This window comes from Oryx dammah, unplaced genomic scaffold (genome assembly GCF_014754425.2).
Source record: "Oryx dammah isolate SB20612 unplaced genomic scaffold, SCBI_Odam_1.1 HiC_scaffold_19, whole genome shotgun sequence".
NCBI lineage: Eukaryota > Metazoa > Chordata > Mammalia > Artiodactyla > Bovidae > Oryx > Oryx dammah.
In genome coordinates, this window is record NW_024070203.1 from 55,765,791 (window position 1) to 55,793,267 (window position 27,477).

General features: G+C 43.4%; 1 protein-coding gene across 1 annotated transcript in view; it reads right to left on the reverse strand.

Moving 5' to 3' along the window:
* ZNF704 (zinc finger protein 704) overlaps positions 1–27,477 on the reverse strand; it is a gene marked incomplete at its 5' end in the record, with an annotated part of 253,036 nt that overhangs the window by 16,058 nt on the left and 209,501 nt on the right. The window contains 3 exons of the mRNA XM_040261694.1: positions 8,662–8,766; positions 11,316–11,583; positions 19,565–19,665. Of these exons, the coding sequence (XP_040117628.1) occupies positions 8,662–8,766; positions 11,316–11,583; positions 19,565–19,665 (474 nt within the window). The remainder of the gene's footprint in view (positions 1–8,661; positions 8,767–11,315; positions 11,584–19,564; positions 19,666–27,477) is intronic.

Genomic DNA, 27,477 nt, shown 5'->3' on the forward strand with positions numbered 1-27,477 from the left:
CACCATGAGAAATACTCTGCTTGTTGAGATCATTATAAACTCCAAATTTATCTGATACGGTGCAAATAATTACTGGAGGAATGAATGAATATGTTACATAGGGAAGAGCAAAGATGAAAGGGCATTTCAGAGTTCAAAGTCTACAGCAATGGTGTCTTCAGGGAATGACTAGCGGCCAGTATATCTGGTTCTGTCTTGTCCTTGAAATACTAGAATATCATTTTCCTTTTCTTTTTCATATCAGAATGAGAATTAATTTTCCATTAAAGAATTAATTAACTGACTCTTTACTTTTTGCTAAAGCAGGGGGCATTGAGGGCCAACAGAGGTGAGTAACATTTATAATTTTTTTTGTAAAATGAACGCTCTGGAGCTCAGTGTATGCATTTGATGTGGATGGGCATGTTTTTCCAGAAGCAGAATCCCCACACATCTCCCATCCCGTCGGGATCGGGATGCATGCCTGTAGCCCGCCAGGCTCCTCTCTCCATGGGATTCTTCAGGCAAGAATACTGGAGTGGGTTGTCATTTCCTCCTCCAGGGGATCTTCCCAACCTAGGGATCAACTCCCACCTCTTATGTCTCCTGCATTGCAGGTGGGTTCTTTACCACTAGTGGAACAGGATGCATATTAGCAAACCAGAGGGAGTGAAGGCTTCAGAGTTTATCCCCACTGTAGATAATCTTACCCCACTCTGCCGCAGTCCATGGGGTCGCTAAGAGTCGGACACGACTAGGCAACTTCCCTTTCACTTCTCACTTTCATGCATTGGAGAAGGAAATGGCGACCCACTCCAATGTTCTTGCCTGGAGAATCCCAGGGACGGGGGAGCCTGGTGGGCTGCCGTCTATGGGGCTGCACAGAGTTGGACACGACTGAAGCGACTTAGCAGCAGCAGTAGATAATCTAGAATGTGCTGATATGAATTAAGTGCTCAGGACAATGAAAAAAAATTTTTTTTTAATTATTGTAGAACTTGTAGAATCCCAAGAATACCTCCTTACTCAGTCAGAGAACTGGAAATGTTTAGGTGACATGCCAGGGACACTTTCCATCAGCTGGGGATAATGTGGAAGGTTCTAAATTTTGCAAAATGGCCATACCCTTTTTGTGTGGGCTGGTATGAGATGGTAAAATGCTCTTCATTCAACAAATATTTATTAGGTTCTCACCATGCCCAGGTGGCTCTAGTGGTAAAGAACCTGTCTGCCAGTGCTGGAGACATAGGAGACTTGGGTTCAATCCCCAGTTTGGGAAGGTCCCCCAGAGGAGGGCACGACAACCCACTCTAGTATTCTTGCCTGGAGAATCCCATGAACAGAGGAGTCTGGCAGGCTACGGTCCATGGGTTGCAAAGACTGAAGCGATTGAGCACGCACGCATGCATGCCCTAGGCACTGTTGTAGATTGCGGGAATTACAGCGCTGAACAAGATAAAATCTCTGCCCCCATAGAGTATGCCTTCTAGTGGGGAGAGAGACAATAAGCACAAAAGAAGTAAGGGCATTTTAGTGATAAGTGGATGAAGAAACTAGAACAGGCTACCAGACCAAGGGTGATGGGAAACATTTGTTTAGGGTGGTGAGGGAAGGCCTCTTGCATTGGCTACCTTTGATCTACAGGGCACTCTGGGGAAAGGGGAAGGCGAGGGCCAAGACCTCCCAGGTGCAGAGGCCAGTGGGGCTGAAAGTGGGGCTGGGGGAGGTGGCAGGTAGGAGGATGGAGGTGGTGGATTCAGGTCAGGCCTTGAAGCTGTGATGAGGAATTTCAGTGCCATTCTAAGTGCAAAGGAAGCCAGTGGAACATTTTAATAAAGTGAGACATCTGATTAATGCTTTAAAAAGATCACTCTGGCTCCTTGGAGAATGAATTGGAGATAGCCCTGGACAGGGCTAAAGACTACTTAAGAGGCTTTTGCACTAATTTAGGGGGAAAATGCACTGGTGACTTAGATGGCGGTGTGGCGGTGTTGGGGAGAAGTGGTTGGATTCATATCCTGTAGAGGCAGAGTCTGGGCCCTGCTGACAGATGGGCTACAGGACAGGAAATATGAAGACAAATCTTTAGATGAGTCAGGGAGGAATCAGGAGGAGTCAAGGATACATCCTAGGTTCTGGCCAGGGAGGATGAAGGGATATGGGTGCCATTTACTGAAATTAAAAAACCGGTGACCTGCTAGGCTTACGGGAGGATCAGGACCAGATTTAGACGTACTCCAGGAAGAATCCTTCTCTATCGTTTTTATTTCTGCTAATGCCTTTTTTAACTCTGGAGTTGAGGGCACACCTGTTTTGTGTTTAGTCCTGTCCGATGGCAGCCCCTCCCGTTTCACAACAGACCTGGGGTTTCTACAGCCTTCAGTGTAGCAGAAGCCAGGACTCACTTCACATACCAGCGTGTGGCTCAGTTCTATGGGAGGATGAATACAACCTAACTCGTGAGCTTTCCTGGAGACTTTTAACATCAAGACGATCATGTTTTGGAGTCTTATGTTAACCGGGGCTGAGGGTGGGAAGTCAAAGGGAAAGACCAGCAGAGGGAGTCTGCCAGCATTTATTCAGTGCTTGCCAATGTGAAAGATGGGCCACTGGGTTACTTATAATCTCTTTTAATCTTCAGCAAAAAGCCTGAAAAATAAGCACTATCTGCATTTGTAGGTAAAATAATTTAGGCTTGGGGCAGGGAATTGGCTTACATGGATCTCAGAGTTAAAAGCAGCAGCTGTAATTTCCTAAGAACTTGTTAAGCTAAGTACCTTCCCCCATGTTATCTAATTTAATCCTCATAATGACCCTGGATAAGCAATGCTATCACTTCCACTTGATAGACGAGGAGGTGGAGAGGGTAAGGAAGTGGCTGAGGCCACGCAGTTAGTAAACAGTGGAGCACTGGCTGTCTGACACTCAGGGATCTTGGTATTTGGTTCTGAACGGTGCTAATGCCCTGTTTTCTGCTGTTTTCCAACCTGCCTCATCAATGATGACAATAATGTGTGCCCTGGAAAACATGATTTCAGCTCTCTTTCCCAGTGGCTTCCATATTCTGTATTTATTTGTTTCATATCTTAACTTTTAAAGTTCTATCTGGGGACTTGTTTTATAAAGTATATAGCGTACTTGGAGAGAGTACTATGTGGTGTTACTTCTAAATTAATAAAATGGGCTGCTGCTGCTGCTAAGTCACTTCAGTCATGTCTGACTCTGTGCGACCCCATAGATGGCAGCCCACCAGGCTCCCCCATCCCTGGGATTCTCCAGGCAAGAACATTGGAGTGGGTTGCCATTTCCTTCTCCAATGCATGAAAGTGAAAAGTGAAAGGGAAGTCGTTCAGTCGTGTCTGACTCTTTGCTACTCCATGAATCACAGCACGCCAGGCCTCCCTGTCCATCACCAACTCCCGGAGTTCACCCAGACTCATGTGTATCGAGTTGGTGATGCCATCCAGTCATCTCATCCTCAGTCGTCCCCTTCTCCTCCTGCCCCCAGTCCCTCCCAGCATCAGGGTCTTTTCCAATGAGTCAACTCTTCGCATGAGGTGGCCAAAGTATTGGAGTTTCAGCTTCAGCATCAGTCTTTCCAATAAAGAACTCTAAAATACAGTCTGCAAAAATTATGGCTGATTTCTCCCATATGTTGAGTACATCTGTGTTATATGAGTCAGTCCCAATAAGGAGAATCCACTTTATCTGCCCTCTGTTTAATAGCAATGAGATACATCACAGATAACAACACTAGTAAGTTCTACTCAACGTCAGCCAGTGCCAAGCATTGTGCTTGAAAATACAACAATACAAGGTAGTGGTTGTACAGCTAAGTTGAAGGCATTGCTTAAGAGAGGTCCTGTGACTGACTGGCTAGAGGTCAGAGCTTGTAAATGCCAGAGTTAGTATTTGCCTCACATCAGTTCAGTAATGGGCTTCCCCAGTGGCTCAGTGATAAAGAATTTGCCTGTAATGCAGGAGATGCTGGCAGGAGATGTGGGTTTGACCCTGGGTCAGAAAGATCCTCTGGAGAAAGGAAATGGCAACCCTCTCCAGTATTCTTGCCTGGAAAATCCCAATCCATGGGGTTGCAAAAGAGTCGGACATGACTGGGCAACTAAACAAAAACAAAAGCAGTAATGCAGATATTACTGCTTTTGTTTGATGCTGGGAGGGATTGGGGGCAAGAGGAGAAGGGGACGACAGAGGATGAGATGGCTGGATGGCATTACTAACTCGATGGACGTGAATCTGAGTGAACTCCGGGAGATGGTGATAGACAGGGAGGCCTGGTGTGCTGCGATTCATGGGGTCGCAAAGAGTCGGACACGACTGAGCGACTGAACTGAATGCAGATATGTTCTTCTGTAAAAATGTTGGAAAGAGATCAACCCTGGGATTTCTTTGGAAGGAATGATGCTAAAGCTGAAACTCCAGTACTTTGGCCACCTCATGCAAAGAGTTGACTCATTGGAAAAGACTTTGATGCTGGGAGGGATTGGGGGCAGAAGGAGAAGGGGACGACTGAGGATGAGATGGCTGGATGGCATCACGGACTCGATGGACTCGAGTCTGAGTGAACTCTGGGAGTTGGTGATGGACAGGGAGGCCTGGTGTGCTGCGATTCATGGGGTCGCAAAGAGTCGGACACGACTGAGCGACTGAACTGAAATATACTGGAGAAATTTCTTTTCTTGTGATTTTCTATCTCTCAAATGGAAAAAAAGGCTCTCGTCTTGGTTTTAATTTCTTCTAACAAACAATTTTGAATCCTCCATCCAAGTGTTAAAAAAAAAACAAAAAATAGCTAACGAGCTAATAAGCACTATTTCAGGTTTGGAGACAGTCTCTCTGGCCTGAAGCCTCTTGGCATGGCCCGTGGATAGCAGATTGATTAGCTTCTACTTACTTGCATGGGGCCTATTATGGACCAGATTTTGTGCAGTCCAATCTTCACATATCGAAGCCCTAATTCACACTGTGGCTGTATTTGGAGATGGAGCCTTTCAGGGAGTAACTAAAGGTATGTGTTACATGCATGCTAAGTTGCTTCAGTAATGTCCAACTCTTTGTGACCATATGAACTGTAGCCCACCAGGCTCCTCTGTCCAAGGGATTTTCCAGGCAAGATGCTGACTGGGTTGCCATGCCCTCCTCCAGGGGATCTTCCTGGCCCAGGGATGGAACCTGCATCTCTTAGGTCTCCTACATCAGCAGACGAGTTCTTTACCACTAATTCCACCAAATGAATTCAAAAGCATGGGACCCTGATCCAATAGAATTAGTGTCCTTATAAGAAGGGACACCAAATGGCTCTCTCTCCATCTCCCCACCTCCAAAAGAAAAGGCCATGTGGTGACATATTGAGAAGGTGGCCCCTGACAAGTCAGCAGGAGGGCCTTCACTGGGAATTGGGTCAGCTAGCACATTGGTCTGAGATGTCTGGCCTCCAGAACTGTGAGAAAATAAATGTGGGTTGTTTAAACCACCCAGTCTGTTATTATGGCAGACTAACACAGGGGCCAAGAGCTCTCAGTTTTCTGCCCTGAGAAGACAGGGAAAGAAAGGAAAATAATTAGAAGAAAAGAGGAGTCACTGGGGAAAGACAGGTCAAGAAAGCTATAATTAACCATGGTCTTCTCCCTACCCTATGCCCACAGCCTTGGGCTAGAAAAGACTGAACCTACAGTTACGTTTGTGAATATGCAGATCGACTTTCTCAGCTATACACCTCTGGGAAGAAGTCTTACCCAGGGAACTTATTAAAGCCCCCAATTCAGGAAGTCCAGTGTAGGCAAATGAATAAGTAAAATTATGCAAACCTTGGGATTTCACAGAAGGAGATTATTTCTACTTTCTAGGAAGCATATGAAAGCATCTCCTCTTCAATACTAGGTCTCAAAGACAGGGGAGAAAAGGAAATCTTAAATGGGGTTGACAACCTCAGGGTACTTGCCTTTGAGTAAAATAAGAAATGCGTTCATTAAAGAGGATTGGCTACCGACTCCAGTATTCTTGCCTGGAGAATTCCATGGACAGAGGGCTACAGTCCATGGGGGTCACAAAGAGTTGGACATGACTGAGTAACACTTTCACTTTCAATAAAATGGCAACTGCTCTGTTCATCAGTTTGGATAAAGTTGAAGCCACCCCTAATACTAGTGCCTTATCATTGGAAACCTTTAGAGCTTTTGTCTGAAAACTCTATTACACAAATGTGGGAGGTGGGGATTCATGTGTTCTCAGAGTCAGCCTGGCTCCCTGTCTTCTAAGGGTGGGACTAGCACCTGTGGAGAATTCAGGGACGGTTACTGGCACCCAGTCAGTGGACATGTGACAGTCCTAGGCTAGGAGGTGTGGAGTTGTGAGATCCAGCTCCCAGTGTAAGTGGGCAGACAGCAAGCAGCTACTTTTTTACTCTTTCAAAAAAAGACATGCTTGAGAGTAGGACAACATGAAGAACACATTGAGTAGTAAGCCTTCTTGCCATCTTTCTAGAATAAAACAGAAGCCTCGGAAAAGGGCAGCATTCCCTACTCCTTTACCTTTATTTTTAAATAGTAATGGCAAGCTTGACTGCTAAAGCCAGCTAAAATCAGATAGATTGGGAATTCTCTGGTGAACGAATAAATTAGTAGCTCACATAGGATTTTAGTGGGAATCTACTTAACTCAGTTATTCTACATACTTTCTGTCAAAGCTCTAGTCCAGGATGTCCCTGGTAACCAATCGAGAGTGAAGTGAGGAACTCTGAAAAATCTAGGACCTTGACAGGAGGGCTGAGATATCCATAGAGAGAAAAGTCTTAAACTTTGCTTGTTGAGAGATCAACAAGAGGAGGGAACTTCACTGGTGTCCTGCTGTGTCAGCCACTTAGGAGATTCAGGGGACTTAAAACTAGTGAAAACCACTCACCATGATGTCACTTAATTTCAAAAGGAAATGATTTAATTAATAGAACAAAGGGGAAAATATTCCATTTGGGCTGCTAGAAGAGGTAACTTGAAAGGAAATCTGAACTGCAATGTTCTGTCTACATGCCGTACTTAGTTTTTCACCAGATCAGCAATGTGGGGTATGTTCCTGAAAATTCAGCTCTAATCAAAGACAGGAGTGAACAGAATTCAGAAGAGCAGGTCTCTGTGATTCTATGTTTGGAGCTGCCTCTCTGGGTTAGAAGGGTAGTCTCAAATGTCATATTGAGAGCCACTCTGGTCTTTTTATGTCTATCCAAAAAAAAAAAAAGTTGCCAAAAAGGCTGACACCCACCTTGGGGGAATTATTGTTCTTGCCAGAAGCAAAACTAATACCTCCACATCTAATCTCTTCTTTTTAAATGTTTGTAACAAGGTCATCCATCGTATTCTTGTTCTTTGAGACCAACCAGCAGTTCCCACTCTTCATAAAGCAGGCACCTTTCATAATTACTCCAGATCCACCATACTGCTTAAAAATCCAATTCTAGGAGCATTTTCTGGAAGCCACAGATTTTCAAATTGCTGCCAGCAGGATGCTTTTTTATTGTTGGCTATTCCTCTAAGGAATTTAATAAATATTCTTTGACAGAGCACAGCATAATTGATTGAGCCACTCTCATTTTTATCAGCTCCACAGGAGGCCTTAGTATTTGCTGGAAACCTCTGGGAGTTGCCAGCAGTTGCAATAAGAAGCTTTTGTGAGGTCCTTGGGGAGGGGGTGGAGAGGAGAAAATAAGGTTAATATCTATTATCATAAGCCACTTCCTGAACCTTATCAGGAGTTGTAAACCCCTGAGCATGAGGAGTGTGGAGGTCTATGGATATTCTGTGATAAGCTGTAAAAGACTCAATATCTTCTAAGTGAATAGTTAAGAATCAAGTAAATTCATGGTGAGTTTTCAGACAGTAATTATTTAATATGTCAAATCAATTCTAAAATAATCCTTAAATCCAACGGCATATTTCAATACTCATTTATTTGCAAATTACCCATCAGCATGGATTATTTAGGCTTTGGAAGAAAAAAGTTGATTTCAATTTCTACTATCTGAACTTTCAAAATGACATAGCCACAAACAATAATTTCAAAGTCAAACTGTATACAGTTGAAAGAAAAAGTGAAAGTGTTAGTCGCTTAGTCGTGTCTGACTCTTTGTGACCCCATGGACTGTAGTTCACCAGGCTCCTCTGTCCATGGAATTCTCCAGGCAAGAATACTGGAGTGAGTAGCCTTTCTCTTCTCCAGGGGATCTTTCTGACCAAGAGATAGAACCCAGGCAGATTGCAGGCAGATTCTTTACCATCTGAGCCACCAGAGAGCTCATAATGATATATGCCATTTACCTGTAGGGTTTCTTTCTTTTATCTTTGGGGTCTGAGTTCAACTATTAATTTTACAAAGACTTTAGGAAACATACAAATACACCAGCCATACAAAAAAAATCTTGATATATTTCCAACAAGTTGTTTATCAACAGATGAAACTGTCTTTTACTTTCTAAAATTCCAGTCAAAACACCTTTTCACAGAGAAGTTGGGCTAGTCTGGACCACAAGATAGCTTGCTGAGTTTACAAATATCACTTTAAAAAAATTATTCTGGCATTCCAATTTTTGTCTTTTTCTTGCATGTTTCTACAATTTGTTCTCTAAATGTATGCTTGGCTTTGACCAGATTTCTGGTTTTTTGCTTTTCTACTTACTGGAATGCCTGTGAAGGTAACTGGAGGAGACTGCCAAGAAATGCTGAAGCTGCTGCCATTGGGGGTGAACTTGGCTGCTCCTGGAATGGTCACAGGGGGTGTGGCCTATCAAATAGAAAACAGAGAAAGTTGTTTTGAAAGAATATTTCTCCTTGGAGTCTTAAGCTGTCATTACCAAAATAAGGCTTCGGAAATAATCTCAGCTTTATTAATGACAAAATTATAATAGGAGGAGATTAAACACGGTTAAAGAAAGTAGCTAGAGATAAACTTTTTATACATCTAAGCAACTAAGGTATAGGAGGAGAAGGTTTTTGGCTGCTGATTTCTGAATAGAGATTTGATTATACATACACATACCTATCTTAGGACACCTGTGAGATATAATTCCTTGTTATCAAGTTGGGAGATCAGCTTTTTATAAGTGATGGTAGGCTGTCAATTACATTTTGGGAAGGTTATTTGGCAATACATGTCAAAATTCTTAGTGTTCTGTACACTAGCTATTTCACTTCTAGAATTTATTCTAAAGAAATGGACACAAGGATGTTCATTGCAGAACTATGTATTACATATTTTTTAAAAAACTGGAAACACATAGGGAAAATGATGCTGAAGAATACTCATTGGCATGGGAAAATGTTCATGAGATATCAAGTGGAAACAACAAAGCACAGCGAACCAGTACTGTAATAGATTCCATTTATAAAACGCACAAATAGAACAGTCCTGAAGGACCTACCAAAAATGTGAACCAAGGGGCTTTCTTGTTGTTGGAGCTTGGGATGGATTTTCTTTCTTTGCTCACGTTTTTAATATCTTTATGTTGAACACTTATATCTATAAACAGAAAAATCCCAATGCTGTGAATCTACAGTTTGGGAAGGAACTTCTAGATCCCTTAGCGTATGTTCCAACTCTCATTATATACATAAGAAAAATAATTTAAGTTGGTTCAAGCCCATGCTTTTGGACCTAAATGCAATACTGACAAACAAGAACGAAGGGATGAATTATCCCTTTTTGAATAGAAGAGTCAGGAATGAAAGCTGCTGCACCAACTAATTTAATAATTAGCGCTATTCCATTGCTCTTGAGTTGAAGTCTACTTAATAAATGGCTGAATGACTCTCTACAGGGTTAGTTTTTCTCCTTTTATAAATATAGTTGCTAGTGGCAATGGTTTTGTAAATGGCACCATTGGAAAATATTTTGGCAATACATAGCTGTTCATGCTCTATCCTGCTGCTACTGCTGCTAAGTCACTTCAGTCTTGTCCGACTCTGTGCGACCCCATAGACGACAGCCCACCAGGCTCCCTCGTCCCTGGGATTCTCCAGGCAAGAACACTGGAGTGGGTTGCCATTTTCTTCTCCAAAGCACGAAAGTGAAAAGTGAAAGTGAAGTCACTCAGTCGTGTCCGACCCTCAGCGACCCTGTGGACTGCAGCCTACCAGGCTTCTCCATCCATGGGATTTTCCAGGCAAGAGTACTGGAGTGGGGTGCCATTGCCTTCTCCGCATGCTGTATCCTAAGATGCAATAATTACTCTTCTGGAAATTCAACGGGGGAAAAAAAAAAACTACTGGCACGGAAGTGTCCTCACTAGCCTTATTGATGATAATTAAAAAGTAGATACCTAACATAATAGAAAGAAATGACTTGATGTTTTAATTGAATTCAGTCATATATTCAGTTCTACGGAGAGTGTTTATAAATAAGAGTGGAAGAACACAAATTACAAATATGTACAGGAGAGTTTTCTTTTAAAGAGTTACATAAAGTAGCTGAAAATTATGGGAAAACTGTTTTTTTTTTTATTTGAGCGTATTGAAATTTTATTAAATCGACACTTAAAAGAGTTCAGAATTGCTGGGGGAAGAAGGAGCTTTAACTGTGTCCTGTATTTGCAGGATTTGTCTCTAAGGCCTTAACAGACTTTAGAGTGAGGCAGAATCACCTGGAGGGTTTGTTAAACACAGGCTGCTCGGCCTTACCCCTCGCTTCTGGTCTGCAGGTCTGGGAATGTAAATTTCTAACAAGTTCCCAGGCGATGCTGACACTGTTGATCTGCCGAACACTGACAACCATAGCTCCAGCCTGAGAGAGTTAGTTACCAATTCAGAGAGGCAGGGCACAAAGTCCTGGATCTGTAGCACAGGATAAGGCTGTCATTGTGCCAACGCTTTTCAAAGTTCATCTTTTCATTTATTTAATTTTTTTATCTAACAAGTACTCACATCATGTGCCAGGAACCCTCCTGAGAGTGTTACAATATTAAGGATTTTAATCCTCATAACAACTTCTCAGGGATCAGATCTTCAGTCAGTACTGGGAAGTTCAAGAACACCCTAGGGTCCAATTTGCATGAGATTCTGGCTTTAAAAGGAGAAAAAAGGCAAACCCTGCTACTGGGCTTTCCTGGATGCTGTTTTTCCACTGAGCTATCCTTTACTCACCCTGGAATAGGAAATGGCAACTCACTCCAGTGTTCTTGCCTGGGGAATCCCATGGATAGAAGAGCCTGATGAGCTACAGTCCATGGGGTTACAAAGAGTCAGACACAACAGTAACAATCCTTAACTCACAGGTCAGAATGCTACTGCTTTTGGTTAGGAGTAAAGTGATTACTCTCATGACCCCTGGCCAGTCACCTGGTAAGCGTGGTCAGTATGCACGAGGTAGAGGGTGGTGGGAGCAGAGCGGCTCAAGGGTGTCATCAGTTTTGTCTCAGTTTTGGCACAAGGAGATTCTGTTCGGCTGGAATCTGGGATGGGAAAAGTAGGAGGCGAAGCCAGGGATTGGGAGGGCGAAACCGGGGCCAGGCTGCTCAGACCATCTGCCATGGAGTCTGTGTTGAGCTTGATCTCAGTGTAGTAGAAGTCTTCTTCTCCATCACTGTAGTCAGACTCCCCAACACGCCTAATGCAAAAGAGAGCAAAGCAATCCTACTCACCCACACTGCTTTCTTGCCTTGAGATCTTGTACATGCTGTTCCTTCTGTCTGGAATGCTTTTCCTCTGTCCTGTCTGCTTGGCAAACTTCTACTTATCCTGCAACTGTCCACTTCCAGGGTAAGCCTTCCTTGATATCTTAAAGCAACTGACTCAACTAATCAACCAATCAATCAATTATTCAAAAAAAATTTATTGAGAGCCTACTATGTCTAGGCACTTCTTTAGGAACCCAATATTAGAGTGAACAAAACAGATTCTGCCCTGATGGAACGTACAGTCTAGTGGGAGAGGCAGACAAGAAACTTGTAACAGAACACATCAAAAATAAATAATAATATCCTGAGGAACAAACCTGCCTAAGAAGGTAAAAGACCTGCATTTGGAAAACTATCTGACACTGAGGAAAGAAATTGAATACAACACAAACAGATGGAAAAATACACCATGTTACTGGATAGGAAGAATTAATATTGTTAAAATGACCATGCTCTCCAGGGCAATCTACAGAGTCAATGCAATTCCTATTAAAATACCAATGACATTTTTCATTGAACTAGAACAAATAATTTTAAAAGTGGTCTGAAAACACAAAAGACTCCAAATAGCTAAAAGAATCTTGAGAAAGAACAGAGCTGAAAGAATCATGCTCCCTGACTTCTGACTATACTGTAAAATTACAGTAAACAAATCAGTATGGTACTGGCATAAAGGGGATTCCCAGGTGGCTCAGTGGGTAAAGAATCCACCTGCAATGAAGGAGATACAGCAGCCACAGATTTGATTCCTGGGTCAGGAAGATCCCCTGGATGAGGGCATGGCAATCCACTCTAGCATTTTAGTTTGGAGAATCCCATGGACAGAGGAGCGTGGCAGGCTACAGTCCATAGGGTCTCAAAGAGTCGGACATGACTGAACTGACTGAGCATGCCTGCACTGGCATAAGAACATATTTCTAGATCAATGGAACAGAATAGAGAGCCCAGATATAGACTTACCCACTATGGTCCATTAATCTATGACAAAGGAGGCTAGAATATACAATGGAGAAATGGTAGTCTCTTCCACATATGTTGCTGGGAAAACTGGACAGCCACATGTAAATGAATGAAATTAGAACATTCTTTAACACCATATACAAAAATAAACTCAAAATGGATTAAAGACCTAAATGTAAGACATTATACCACAAAACTGCTAAAAGAAAACATAGGCATGGCACTCTTTGACAGCTATTGTAGCAATATATATTTTTTAAGTCTGTCTCCTAAAGCAAAGGAAATAAAAGCAAAAATAAGGAAATGGGACCAAATTAAACTTAAAAACTTTTGCACAGCAAAGGAAACTATCAACAAAGTGAAAAGACTAATGAATGGGAGAAAATATTTTCAGAGGACATGACCAATAAGGGGTTAATATTCAAACTATATAAATAGCTCATTAACTCAACATTAAAAAAACAAACAGTTCTATTTAAAAAATGAGCAGAAGAACTAAAGAGACTTTTTCCCAAAGAGGACAGGCAGGTGGCCAGAAAAGATGAAAAGACGCTCCACATCGCTATCAGGGAAATGGAGATCAAACCAATAATCCCAACGATGAAATGATACCTTACACCGGTCAGAATGGCTATCATCAAAAAGAACACAACAAATGTTGATGAGAATGTGGGGAAAAGGCAGCTCTTATACACTGTTGGTGGGAAGGTAAACTGGTGCAGTCACTGTGGAAACGTGTATGGAGGTTTCTTAAAAATCTAAAAATAGAACTACCATATAACCTAGCAATTCCACTCCTGGGTATATAGCTGAAAAAAAAACCCCAGAAACATCAATTTGAAAAGATACATGCACCCTGATGTTCATAGCAGCATTATTTATAATTGCCAAGATATGGAAACAACCTAAGTGTCCATCAACATACGATTAGATAAAGAAGACGCTACACACACAGACACACAGACACACACAGACACACACACACACACACACACACACTGGTGGCTCAGATGGTAAAGAATTTACCAGCAATGCAGAAGACCCGAATTTGATCCCTGGGTTAGGAAGATCCCTTGAAGAAGGAAATAGCAACCCACTCCAGTATCCTTGCCTGGAGAATTCCATGGACAGAGGAGCCTGGCAGGCTACAGTCCGTGGTGTTGTAAACAGTCTGACACTATTGAGCTACTCACACACACACACACACACACACACACACACACATACATACACTCATACTACTCATGCATAAAGAATAAAATTTTGCCATTGTAACAGCATGAATGGACTTACAGGGTATTATGCCAAGTGAGATAAGTCAGACAGAGAAAGACAAATATATTACTTGTATGTGGAATCTAAAAAATACAACAAACTAGTGAATATGACAAAAAAGAAACAGATATAGAGAACAAACCAGTAGTTAAGGAGAGGGAGGGGAAGCATAGGGGTAGAGGATTAAGAGGTATAAACCATTATGGATAAAATAAACTACAAGGATGTATGTATGTATGTGAAAGTTGCTCAGTTGTGTCCAACTCTTTGTGACCTCATGGACTATAGCCCGCCAGGCTTCTCTGTCCATGGTATTCTCCAGGCAAGAATACTCGAGTGGGTAGCCATTCCCTTCTCTAGTAGATCTTCTCAACCCAGGGATTGAACCCAGGTCTCCCCGTTGCAGGTGAATTCTTTACTGTCTGAACCACCAGGGAAGCCCAAGAGTACTGGAGTGGGTAGCCTATCCCTTCTCCAGCAGATCTTCTCAACCCAGGGATCAAACCCAGGTCTCCCCGTTGCAGGGGAATTCTTTACTGTTGGAACCACCAGGGAAGCCCAAGAGTACTGGAGTGGGTAGCCTATCCCTTCTCCAGCAGATCTTTCCAATCCAGGAATTGAACTGCAGTGTCCTGCATGGCAGGCGGATTCTTTACCAGCTAAACTACAAGACTGTATTATTGTAAAACACAGGGCATATAGCCAAAATTTTACAGTAAATATAAATGGACTATAATCGTAAAAAATTGTGAATTACCATACAGTACATGTGCAACTTATATATTATTCATTAACCATAAGTCAATTTAAAAAAAGTAAACCCATAAAGAAACAGATATTTAATACATTCAGTTCAGTTCAGTTCAGTCACTCAGTCGTGTCTGACTCTTTGCGACCCCATGAACTGCAGCAGGTAGTGATAAATCCCAGAAAGAAAAATTAAGCAGTATTAAGAGCATCCTTAATCAGGGCAAGCAATGGGGGACATTATTTTAAATACAGTATTCATAGGAAGACTCTCTGAGGAGATGACAGTTGAGCAGAGGTCTCAATGAGGTGAGGAGAAAACCCTTGTGGGAACTATGGGAGAAGAATGCACAGAACCCCGGGGTGGGCTGGCTTGTTGCTTTCTGAGAAGGACAGAGAGGTAGGTGGCTGGGGCTCAGGGCACCAGGCAAAGAGTGATGGGAGAAGAATGGGAAGGAGGGCAGAGACCCAGTGGCACAGGGCTTTGCAGCCCTGGGGAAAAACTTGGTATTTTGTTCTGAATATGACGGAAGCCTCTGGGGATTTTGAAGAATCTAGGTTACTTGTTATTTTTATTTTTTAAAATTGACGTATACTAAGTACAGTTAATTTACAATGTTGTGTTAGTTTCAGGTGTACAGCAAAGTGCCATATATGTGTGCGTGTGTGTGTATTCTTTTTCAGGTTTGTTTCCATTATAGGTTACCACAGGATATTGAATATAGTTCCCTGCACTATACAGTAAGTCCTTGTGGTTTATCTGTTTTATTCACGGTAGTGTGTATTTGTTAATCCCAAGCTCCTAATTTCTCTCTCCCGACTCTACCCCTTCCTCTTCTTTGCCCTTTGAGAACCATAAATTTGTTCTCTAATGCCATCTAATGCCATTTGCAACATGGCTGGACCTAGATATTATCACATTAAGTGAAGTAAGATAGAGAAAGACAAATATCATATTCTACCACTTTTATATGGAATCTAAAAATAATGATACCAATGAACTTATCTACAAAACAGAAACAGACTCAGACATAAGTTACTTTTAAAAGACTCACCCTGGCCATTGTCTGGAGAAAGAACAGAGGATAGGAGGGCAAGAGGAATGGGAGCCAGTGAGCAGGCTGTGGAGCGGCTGACAGCAGCCAGGCAAGGGGTAGGGGCGCAAGTGACCTGAGCTCTCACACTGGAGACTTCTTTTGAGTGACAGGCATTAGGATTAAGCTTCAAACAATTAAATCCTCTGAGCTCCCTTTGAAGAAGTGGAAGTGAAAGTCGCTCAGCGTGTCCGGTTCTTTGCGATCCCCTGGAATTCTCCAGGTGGTCGCACTGGAGTGGGTAGACGTACCCTTCTCCAGGGGATCTCACCAACCCAGGGATCGAACCCAGGTCTCCCACATTGCAGGCGGATTCTTTACCAGCTGAGCCATCAGGGAAGCCCAAGAAGGCTGGAGTGGGTTGCCATTCCCTTCTCCAGGGGACCTTTCCCACCCAGGGATCGAACCCAGGTCTCCTGCATTGTAGGCAGATTCTTTACCAACTGAGCCACCAGGGAATTACTTTGAAGTGTGTTCATTTCAATTCACTTTTTTAATTTAATGATTTGGTACATTTCTGTAATTTTTTTAAACCTCTGTTGCCTCCCTAAGACAGATTCTCTAGGCTGTGTCTTGTTCATTTTTGTTTAATAGATACCACATGTTTCAGTGCATCTGGCATAGAGTAGGTGCCTGTTAAATGCTCAACGAATGAAAGAAAGAAGCCGATGCTGTAGCACAGTGATTACCAACATGAATTCTGGAGTTACATGGCCGGGGTTTGAATCCTAACACCTCCCAGCTGCCTGTGTAATTTTAGCAGCCTGTGCCCTTATATAAAGCAGCACAGCACAGCTGGCCTTCCCTGTCCACCAGGAGCCTACTACACACAGTGCTTAGAGGTGTAGCACACTCACGTGTAATTAGCACTAAATGTTTATTAAATAAAAATAAGGCTGATGCTAGAAAGACTCAGTGTTTACTATCACCAGGAAAAGTATCTTCTGGTGTTTCCACAGGTTCTTCTGAGACACAGAAAATTGTGCTTTTCCACCGTAAGTTTTGTGTAAAAGAAAATAACTGTCAAGGGTGTGTGTGTGTGGGGGGGGCTCAGTTGTGTCCAACTCTTTGCAATCCCGTGAACTGTAGCCTACCAGGCTCCTTTGTCCATGGGATTTTCCAGGCAGGAGTACTGGAGTAGGTTGCCAGGCCCTCCTCCAGGGGATCTTCCCGACCCAGGGATCAAAGCGGCATCTCTTGCGTCTCCTGCATTGGTAGGCGGATTCTTTACCGCTGCACCACCTGGGAAGCCTGTCAAATAACTAATATTTGTTGGATTTGAGGATTTCTAGGGAAATGATGGACATTCTTGCACCCGGTTTTATGGGATGGGATCTGTAAATCTTCCTTTCCTGGGGCATCTCCAAGTTTCATGACCATATCTGGCAGGAGCAGGGCACTGACTCAGAATAAACTTTTTTCCCACTGACAATTCCTGTACAGAACCTAAAATACAAATCTCCCTTTCTCCTGGGCCTTTCTGTTCAGCCAGATCAGCGGCTTCTCCCAGCCTGGCTCCGTTTCCCCTGAGCTCTCTGGCTAAGGCGTCTAGGGAGGTGTCTGCTCCGTATCAGGTCAGGCAGGGCTTGGCTCTCCTACAAGCAAAGCATCAAAGACCCCAGAGAGTGGGCTGAAGAATGTGCATCTGTTTTATTCCTGTCCCCACTTCCTCTCCAGGAAAGGGCGAGCCGAGTCGCTGCCGGCTGCCGAGTGCTACTAATAGACACGCAGGCCTGGGGAACATCGTGTGTCCTACACAGGGATAAATCAGCAGAGTGAGAACTAAGAGAAAAACAGAATACTTCTTATGCTGGGGTGGTGTGCACTGCAGCTCTATCAGACGCAAGATATGTATTTTGGGGCTTGGGCTATGCTCCCTTCTTCTTCACAAGCCAATCAACATTCATTAAACACTGCCCCATCCTCCTATAGGCTCCCAGGCTCATTCCTGGGCAGTGGCTGGCAGAGATGGGGATTCTAACTCATCAAGGCCATGTGAAGCATGCAGAGTAAAAAGGGAATTCCAGGGAAGCAAATACAGAGCCTGCTGTACTTGAATTTCACCCACCAGGAGAGCACCCTGGAAGCTCAAAAGAAAAACATGTGATGCCACTCACAGTCTGTAAACACATAGATAGGGTATGTGTTTCTCTGTGGTGCTGAATATGATTTGACTTTTGGGGCAGATGGACTTTAAAACAAAGCCCTCCAGCTCCTGATTCTAGCTTCAGGAAGCTCTTTCTAAACGTTCAGAAAACTGAGTTATTTACACTGTGACCTGTCCTGATGGTGACAGTTGAGGGAAGATGCTGTGGAGTGTCCTTCCCTGAAGGAGTGGGTTCTGTGTGGGGTTTCTTGGAGGGTAGGGGGGACCCTCTGGCTAGTGGAGCGGAAGCCCTGCTTTGCTGGGCCACGGCCATGGTGCTTAGTGATTTTTCACATGCCATGGCCTGGAAGGGTCTGGCTATGTCCCCAGTATCCCCAGCCTATGGATGAGGGAGCTGGATTCCTGCTTCCCTCCAGCCATAGCAGGAGCCCACCCACAGGAATCAGCAAAATCACCTTGGAACCCATTCTTGTTTTCTATCACTTTTTATGGATGATGTCTTCTCTAAATTTATCCTTGGCTGGGCAAAGTGACTGTAGTGCTTATTTCTCAGCAGTCACAGCAAGGAGATCCAACCAGTCAATCCTAAAGGAAATCAACCCTGACTATTCATTGGAAGGACTGACGTTGAAGCTGAGGCTACAAGTCTTTGGCCACTTGATGTGAAGAGCTGATTCACTGAAGAAGCCTGATGCTGCAAAATATCAAAGGCAAGAGGAGAAGGGGGTGACAGAGGACGAGATGGTTGGATGGCATCACCAACTCAATGGACATGAGTCTGAGCCAACTCAGGAAGAAGGGAAGCCTGGTATTCTGCAGTCCACGGGGCTGCAAAAAGATATGACTTAGCGACTGAACAACAACGTCTCTTTGAAAGGACCCCTCTGTGTCCAAGCATTTGGGGGCTCGGTCATGTGTTTGGCTTTGTCTTGTGCACAGTATATCACTTACAGCTTCTCAAGATCCCTTCTTAGTTCCACATCCCTAGACAAGAAAGACCCACAGACTGAAGAACAAGAGGCTGTACCATCACAGCCTTTCTGGAATGGCCCCTAATCCCTGCTGCACAAAACTTCGTTTTATCTTTTGTTGGAAATGTTTTTGTATAACACAGGGAAATGTGTCTGTTGTTCAAATAAAGGACTTATTTGGGCAACAGAAAAGGACAAAGCAGGTCACCAGGCTTCATAAGAACAGCAACATTGATTGTCACTGTGCTTCTTAAACCCTTTTCAGGCTATGTCTGCCTTTGAGGCTCAAAGTCATTAATACACTCCCCTGGGGAAAAAATTGCACATATAATTTTACAAACATTTTCAGGGGGTCTAAGGACTCCTTACCCTACCCTACCCTGGCACTCCATCTTTTACAAATCACAAAAATTTTATTTTTGACCATCACACATGACCCTGCAGGGCTGGGTCTCTTTTATTCTGAGTTTCTTTTTCAGAGGGACCTGAGGCTCCGAGCAGCACCTTGCTTAATATCACTTGGTGAGTGTATTAGGGAGGCTTCACAGCTCTAAGTCCATGTTCTTTCCACTTGCCACACTGGCCTGTATTATCTGCAGTGGCCATCTCCATAGTGATTAGGAAGACCAAGCAGGCCCAGTCTCTGTCTCTGTGTTCAGAATTTTTAAGGCACAATGTAGAGTGTAATTCTGAGTGCAGGTGGTCCTGGACTGAACCTGATGGAGATACACCCAGCTCCAAAGGGAGGGCTCCTTACCCAAGATGAATGGTCCGGATGTGCTTCTGGATACCCACGGCAGTACTCAGAACCTTCCCACAGTTCTTCCAGAGGCATTTGAACATCACCTTCATGGAGTTCTAGAAAGGGAAGACAAGGTTATATTGAAATGAAAACTAACCCATCAACATAACAGCTTCCCATTCTCTTGACTATAACTCAGCACACCATTCTAGGAAATCCCCCAGATGAGGATCTTAGTGACCTCAGAGATTTTCTTGCTTCCTTCTTGAATACTGAGCCCTGCTGGAAAATTTAGTTCACTTTTTTAAAAATTATTTTTAATTGAGGGATAATTGATTTACAATATTGTGTTGGTGTCTGCCATACATCAACATGAATCAGCCACAGGTATATATATGTCTGCTCCCTCTTGAACCTCCCTCCCACCCTATTAGTTCACTTTTTTTTTAAGGTGGATACAGTGTCTTTTAGGCATTGTGCTGTGTTTAGTTGTTCATTCATGTCCGACTCTTCGTGATCCCATGGACTGTAGCCCACCAGGCTGCCCTGTCCATGGGGATTCTCCAGGCAAGAACACTAGAGTGGGCTGCCATGCCCTTCTCCAGGGAATCTTCCCAACCCAGGGATGGAACTCAGGTCTCCTACATTTCAGGGGGGTTCTTTATCCTCTGAGCCACCAGGGAAACCCGGCATTAATGACGGTGGATTTTAGAATATTCACTGAGCACTTACTATGTGTCAAGTGCTAGTCTTGAGAGTTTATTTCATTTAATCCTAAAAGATGGATACTATTATCATCACCATTTTACAGATTCATGGAAAGCTTCGGGGAGCCAGCTTCTAGCAAAACCAGAATATGAATTTTGGAAGTCTGGCTCCTGGAACTACTCTCTCCACCAGGACACAAATCTATCTTCTCCGATAAGGATCTTAGAAGTTTTCCAAAACAGTCCAGCAAAGTGGTTGAGAGCACTGATTTTGGACTTACTTTCTCAAGTCCTAGTTTCCTTATTTATCAAGTAAGAACAATAGTACCTGTCTCATAGGGTTATTATGATGATTAAATGAGGTCATGGAAGCAAAATCGTTTAGCACAATACTGACGGGAGTAATTATTCAACCAATGGCAGCTATTATGGTCTTATTACGATTATACTTCCTGGAGTGAATTTGACAGGGAGTGAGTTTTCTCCCATGTGCTCACCAAGCCCCATCCTTGTTTCCTCCTGGGAACACAGCTAGACTTCATTTCCCAGCCCCCTTTGAAGTTAGGTGAAGTCATGTGACTGAATTAGGGCCAATGGAATAAGGGCAGAAGTGACATACACTCCTTCTAAGCCTTGTCCCTAAACTACTTGTCAGTGTCACTCTAGCCTGTTTCGCTGATTAGAGGTAGGGGGTACCCAAGGACTTAGGGCACAGTAGTGCCACTAGATCAGGGATTTTTCTTTCAATATTTTTTAAATGGAAGTATAGTTGATTTACAATGTTGTGTTAATTCTGCTGCACAGCAAAATGATTCAGCTATACATTCTTTTCTATATTCTTTTCCATTACGGTTTATCATAGGATATTGAATATAGTTCCCTCTGCTATACAGTCAGAACTTATACTTTAGATTAGGGATTTTTAATCTTTTGTTGGCCCTGAATTCTTTTGGCAGTCTGCTAAATTCTATGAACCCCTTCTTAAAGTAATGTTTTTATTAATAATATTTAAAATAAAATATACAGGATTAAAAAAACTGTGAGTGTGCTGAAATAGTTATCAAAATATTAAAAAATTTTGTGAAGGGGTAATATATATACTCTTTAACACATAAACTAATAAGATTTTTAAGCGAATTTAGTAACTACCATAATTTCAAAGTAGCATTGTACATAAATGACGTTTCATGATATCTGCTAAGATTGTAAGGTGATATGAAAACATTCATGTTTCGTATTGGTAGTAAAGTCACAGGAGGCACTAATGCTACTGTGGTTTGATGTCTCCAATCATAATTGTAGGAAATGCTCAATTATAGTTAAAACATTAATGACAATAAAGATATACTTTTTCTCCCATCTAATTTCACAGACTCCCTGAATTCTTTCCACGCCCTTTACGGGACTTGTGGACTCCAAGTTAAGAACCTCTGCACTGGGAGGAAGGGGCCTGGGTCCCTGGAGGATTTGTAGAGCAGAAACACCCCTTCATCACTCCTGCTGACCTGATTGGATTGTGACATGAGAAATCCTTCATGGAGTTAAGCCACTGAAGTTTGGAAATGGGTTGTTTCAACCGTAAGCCTCCCCTGATCAATAAACAATGATACCTTCCCTGAACTGACGGAATTGCTGTAGGTTTGTTTACAACTCTAGTAGGATTTCTGCTCTCAAGCCCTGTTCTAGAAAGCCATCATTTACACAGAGGATGACTCACCGGTTATTATGATGGAATTAGTATCAGCCAGTCACCCTCACCAAATGTTTCTCAATTGAAACAAAATACCTAGAAACTTGCAGAAGTGAGGAGTATCCTGTGTGTTGGGAATGAACGGATAGATTAGTGACGGCAAGAAGGAGCCCACGTCTCCTGTGAGCTTCATGAGCCCAGGGGCCTGGGGTTCCCAGAGGTCCCAGGTGGCTGGCCTTCCTGACACTGTGACCTAGCCATTCCCACTGCAGCTCCCAGGCATTGTGGACAGCTCGCCCATGATTCCTGCTGCAATGAGCAGTACTGAGCTCTAGAAGCTGCGGCAGCAAAGAGCTGGAGCAGAAACCGAGAGAGAGGGATGTGAGGGGAGCTGAGAGGCAGACAGAATTAGGACACTTTAAAGTACACTATCATGAAGAGTTGGTGTTTATTCTAAGGAGACCATTCACAAATTTCAGGCTCCCTGATCTTCTTGAGCCATTGATCCAAACGCATGAGATGGAAGATGAACCAAACGGGGAGAATTTAAAACCTGCCCTGACCCCTACTCCAGCCCCAAGGTTCACAAAAATGAATTTGGCTTGATTTTTTTTTTTAATTCAGAGCAGATGATGACGATACTAATGAACAAATCCTCACCCTATGAGTGTTCCTGCTCATTTTTCAAACAATGAAGCTGTTCTATTAAAAAATACCTTCCACTTAAGGGAATTAATGACTCAAACCAAAATTACAGGTATCTGACAGTCCAAATATCCATCTGGAAATGAAGTCGTGATAGATTGAAAGCACTTTTTGATTCATTCCAAGCCTTCTTGCTGATGGTATTCCTTTATTCATTAAACTAAATAGCTACTTAGCAAGGAATATTCCAGTGGCTGTTATGGAAAGAAAAGAAGCTGTTCTTTGGAAACTTACATTCTAATGGGAGAGAGGAAGAAATGATCACAAATGATGATTGTTTCAGGTATGGTAATGTTTCTGGAAATGGGGGTGGGAAACGCTAGGTCAGACGAAGCCTCTAGAAGGTGACTTGTGAGCTGGGACTTGAAGGCTGGAAAAGGAGCCAACCATGCTATGAGCTAGAGTTTTCCAGGTAGAAGGAAGAGTTAATGAGAAGCTGTGAAGATGTAGAAGAACTTGACATACTGTAGGGCCAGAAAGGAACAGTTAGTTTGGAGGGAAAGGAGAGATGGTGTGATCTGTTTGAAATCATGTGAAGAGGCAAGGAGGGCCATGGAGGCAAGGAGGATTATGCAGGGTCTTGTAGGTAAGGGTAAGGAATCTGGATTTTATTCTAAAATAAAGAAACTACTAAAGGGGTTGAAGTCGGGGAGTGATATTATATGATTTAGATTTTAAGAAAACATCACTCTTGGACTTCCCTGGTGGTCGGTCCAGTGTGGTTAAGACTCTGTGTTTCCAATGCAGGGGGTGTGAGTCAGATCCCTGGTTGGGGAACTAAGATCCAACATGCTGTGTGGTATGGCCAAAAAGAAAAGAAAAGATCACTCTGTTCTGTTCCGGGGAGGAAAAATAAGGTCACCAGTGTGGTGCTACTGCAAGTCAGAAAAGGTGGCGGCTTGAGGAAGGCTTGGGCTGCGAGAACAGAGATAAGTAGACACATCAGGGTCCATTTTGGAGGCAGATCCAACAGAACCTGTTGTTGGGTTGAGCATGAGGAATGTTAAAAGGGATGGTATTAAAGACGACTTCTGTAGCGAGGGGAGTTGTGGTTCTCTTTGGGATACATTCATTTTGAGATACCTACTGGCAAGTAGGACAATGGATCTGTGAGCCTGAAACTGAGAAGTCCGGTCTAGAGATATACATTTGGAGTTAGGACCTGAAGGCGTTCTTAGAACGGATCTAGGTGAGACCATGTAGGTGGAAATGCAGCTAGAGATAATTAGAAGGCCCAGCATACTGCAGATCCAACATTTCAGGTAGGGGACTGAGAAGGAAAAGACAGAGAGAGAGGGCGTGGGCAGCAGTGGAAATCAGGATAGGGTGGTATTACCAGCACAAATAGCAGAGAGTGGCTTAAGAAGGAATATGTGACTTATGCAGTATCACCTGATGTTCCCACGTGCGCCAGTGGGAACCTGCCTGCCAATTCAGGAGACATGAGAGACGCAGCTTTGATCCCTGGGTCTGGAAGATCCCCTGGAGGAGGGCATGGCAACCCACTCCAGTATTCTTGCCTGGGGAATCCCATGGATGGAGGAGCCTGACAGGCTACAGTCCATAGAGTTGCAAAGAGTTGGACACAATTGAAGCGACTTCACATGCGTGCATGTGCAACAATTAGTCAGTTATTAACAGATAGTCTTTGAAATTAATATAATAGTATTACACAACATGCAGAGCCAAATTCCTCCTATATCTTAGGAATTTCTTAAAGGGTCAAATTGCTAACTGTTTTGGGAAATGACAATCACAGTGGTATTTCTGTGCCATAACAAGTATTATTGATAAGACTCCTGTTCCTGGTTCTTGCAATAACATGTCAAGCATTTGCTTCTTGAATTGATTAATAAAGCCTGGTACTGATGATAGAAGAATAAATGTCATTGGTATAACTCCTTTTCTTAGGAGGAACTAGCTGATTCAGAGGTGTCAAACCCCCCAAATACAATGAAGCTGACCAATATCCTCTCTAAATCCCTTGGATTTTGGAGAACTACCAATTACAAGTGCTTGTGTATATCTCCTCAATTATGTGCTGTGTATTTAGCTGGTCAGTCACATCTGGCTCTTTGCCACTCCATGGACTTCTCTGTCCATGCGGATTCTCCAGGCAAGAACAATGGAGTGGGTTGCCAGGGGATCTTCCCAAACCAGGGACTGAACCCAGGTCTCCCGCATTGCAAGTGGATTCTTTACCAACTGAGCCACCAAGGAAGCCCAAGAATGCTGGAGTGGGTAGCCGATCCCTTTCCCAGGGGGTCTTCCTGACCCAGAAATTGAACCGGGGTCTCCTGCACTGCAGCTGGATTCTTTACTTATAATTTTCTGGGCTCCTACTAAGGGCTCCAAAGAAATCAGTTGCCCAAAGAAAATTAGGTAATGGATAAGAAGAAAAATGATGAATTTTATTCCTTCTTGCTTCTCTTTTGCCTGTGGGATACTGCATCATCCCTTCTGATTTCTTCCAGCCCTATATACTCCTTTAAAAAGAGCCTCTTTATTAAACTCTTCTCAGTTACCCCATCTGAGAACACCACCAACCTCCCCCAGGACCTGGATTGAAATGGGGAAAAAGTAGGTTATAAAAGAACATAAACAACATTATATATTTGGGGGGGTATGTAAAACAAATAAAAATGTATTATTGCATGGTGGAAATATTGGGGAGGGGCATCTTATGTTTACATTAATTTCCAAACATAGGAACTGCATTGTTTTTCAGTTGCTCCATCGTGTCTGACTCTTTGCAACCCCATGGACTGCAGCATGCCAGGCTCCTCTGGCCTCCACTATCTCCCAGAGCTTGCTCAAAGTCACATCCATTGAGTTGTCGATGCAAAATATAAAAATTACCCTATTTTAAATTAAAATAGAAGTCAACCTATAATATTAATACTTGCTTAATTTTTAGAGAATACAATTATACTAGCACAAGCACCTCAACTTTAATGCAATCAAGTGACTTCTTTCTACCTAGGTGAAGGTGTGTCAAACCATAAGGTCTCTTAAATCAGTGGTCCTCAACCTTTCTGGTGGGCTTTCTCAGTGGCTCAGTGGTGAAAAAAACCTGCCTACAATGCAAGAGATGGGGTTTGATCCCTGGATTGGGAAGATCCGCTGGAGGAGGGCATGGCAACTCACTCCTGTACTCATGGAGGGAAAATCCCACGGACAGAGGAGCCAGGCAGGCTACAAGTCCATAGGGTCTAAAAGAGTCAGACATGACTGAGTGATTAAGCACTCAAGCAACCTTTTTTGGTACCAAAGACCAGTTTCGTGGAAGACAATTTTTTCATGGACTGGGGTTGGGGGATGGTTTTGGAATGAATGAAGTGCATTAGACTTATTGTGGACTTTATTTGTATTATTAGTAATTCAGATCATTAGGAATTAGATTGTGGAAGTTGGGGACTCCTGCCTTAAAATAGTGGTTAAATACTTTTCAGATTACCCTGATTACTTCCAGTGGAAAGAAATCCTTTGTCTACAGAACTACTCCCTGTTATGCTAAAGGGAAGCCAGCCATGGGAGGAGGAGAACAGGAAAACATAGCTAAATAAACAGCACCCAGATTGCTGCATGGGTCCAAGCTCACCCAAAGAAGCCAAACTAAGCAAAGCGGCAGGCAGAGTCGCAGCGGCCAAGTCTGAACGTGACCATCTGTGCCTCAGCCCTGGCTTCTCTTCCCAGCTTCAGCAGATGTTCACCAAGCTGGGTTGTCCGAGCTAGGGAGAGGCCACTGTTGGCTGGAAACCTCAACGAGCTATGGTCCTCCACGCATCTGCCTGGTTTAGCTGAAGCTCCTGGCAGTTGGGCTTCCCAGGTTGCTCAGCAGTAAAGAACCTTCCTGCCAATGGAGGAGGCACAGGTTCCATACCCTGGAGAGAAGGGAATGGCAACCCACTTCAGTATTCTTGCCTGGAAAATCCCACGGACACAGGAGTTGGCAAGCTATAGTCCATGGGGTTGCAAAAGAGTTGAACACGACTTAGTGACTAAACAACAGCCTGGCAGTTATAAGCAGACTCAAGGAATCTCACACATGCCCAGTGCGATATTTGCAGCAGCTTCCAGGAACTGCTTCTTTAGAATCATTCAGCTTTGGCCTTGTGGGCTACGATGGTTGGAGAGAACTTCCTGGAGATTCATCGCCTTTGTGGCAGCTCCCAGAATGTCTCTGATATCAACTGCTCTGGAGCAATAGGCTGAGATCTTTGGCCAACTCTTCCTTCATCTTTTCTCTGCTTTCCTCTCCATGGCACGCTTCCATCCTGGTTTTGACTTGTTTCATACTTAGGATACATGGAGTGGCTTCTATTTTCCTGATAGAACCCAGACTGGTACACAGGACTGATAAGATGACTGCTGAAGTTACCTTCAGTTCAGTTCAGTTCAGTCACTCAGTCGTGTCCGACTCTTTGCGACCCCATGGACTGCAGCATGCCAGGCCTCCCTGTCCATTACCAACTCCCAGAATTTACCCAAACTCATGTCCATGGAGTCGGTGATGCCATCCAGTCATCTCATCCTCTGTCATCCCCTTCTCCCACCTTCAATCTTTCCCAGCATCAGGGTCGTTTCCAATGAGTTCTTCCCATCAGGTGGCTAAAGTATTGGAGTTTCAGATTCAACATCAGTCCTTGCAATGAACACTCAGGACTGGTCTCCTTTAGCATGGACCGGTTGGATCTACTTGCAGTCCAAGGGGCTCTCAAAAGTCTTCTCCAACACGACAGTTCAAAAGCATCAATTCTTCAGCACTCAGCTTTCTTTATAGTCCAACACTCACATCCATACATGACCACTGGAAAAACCATAGC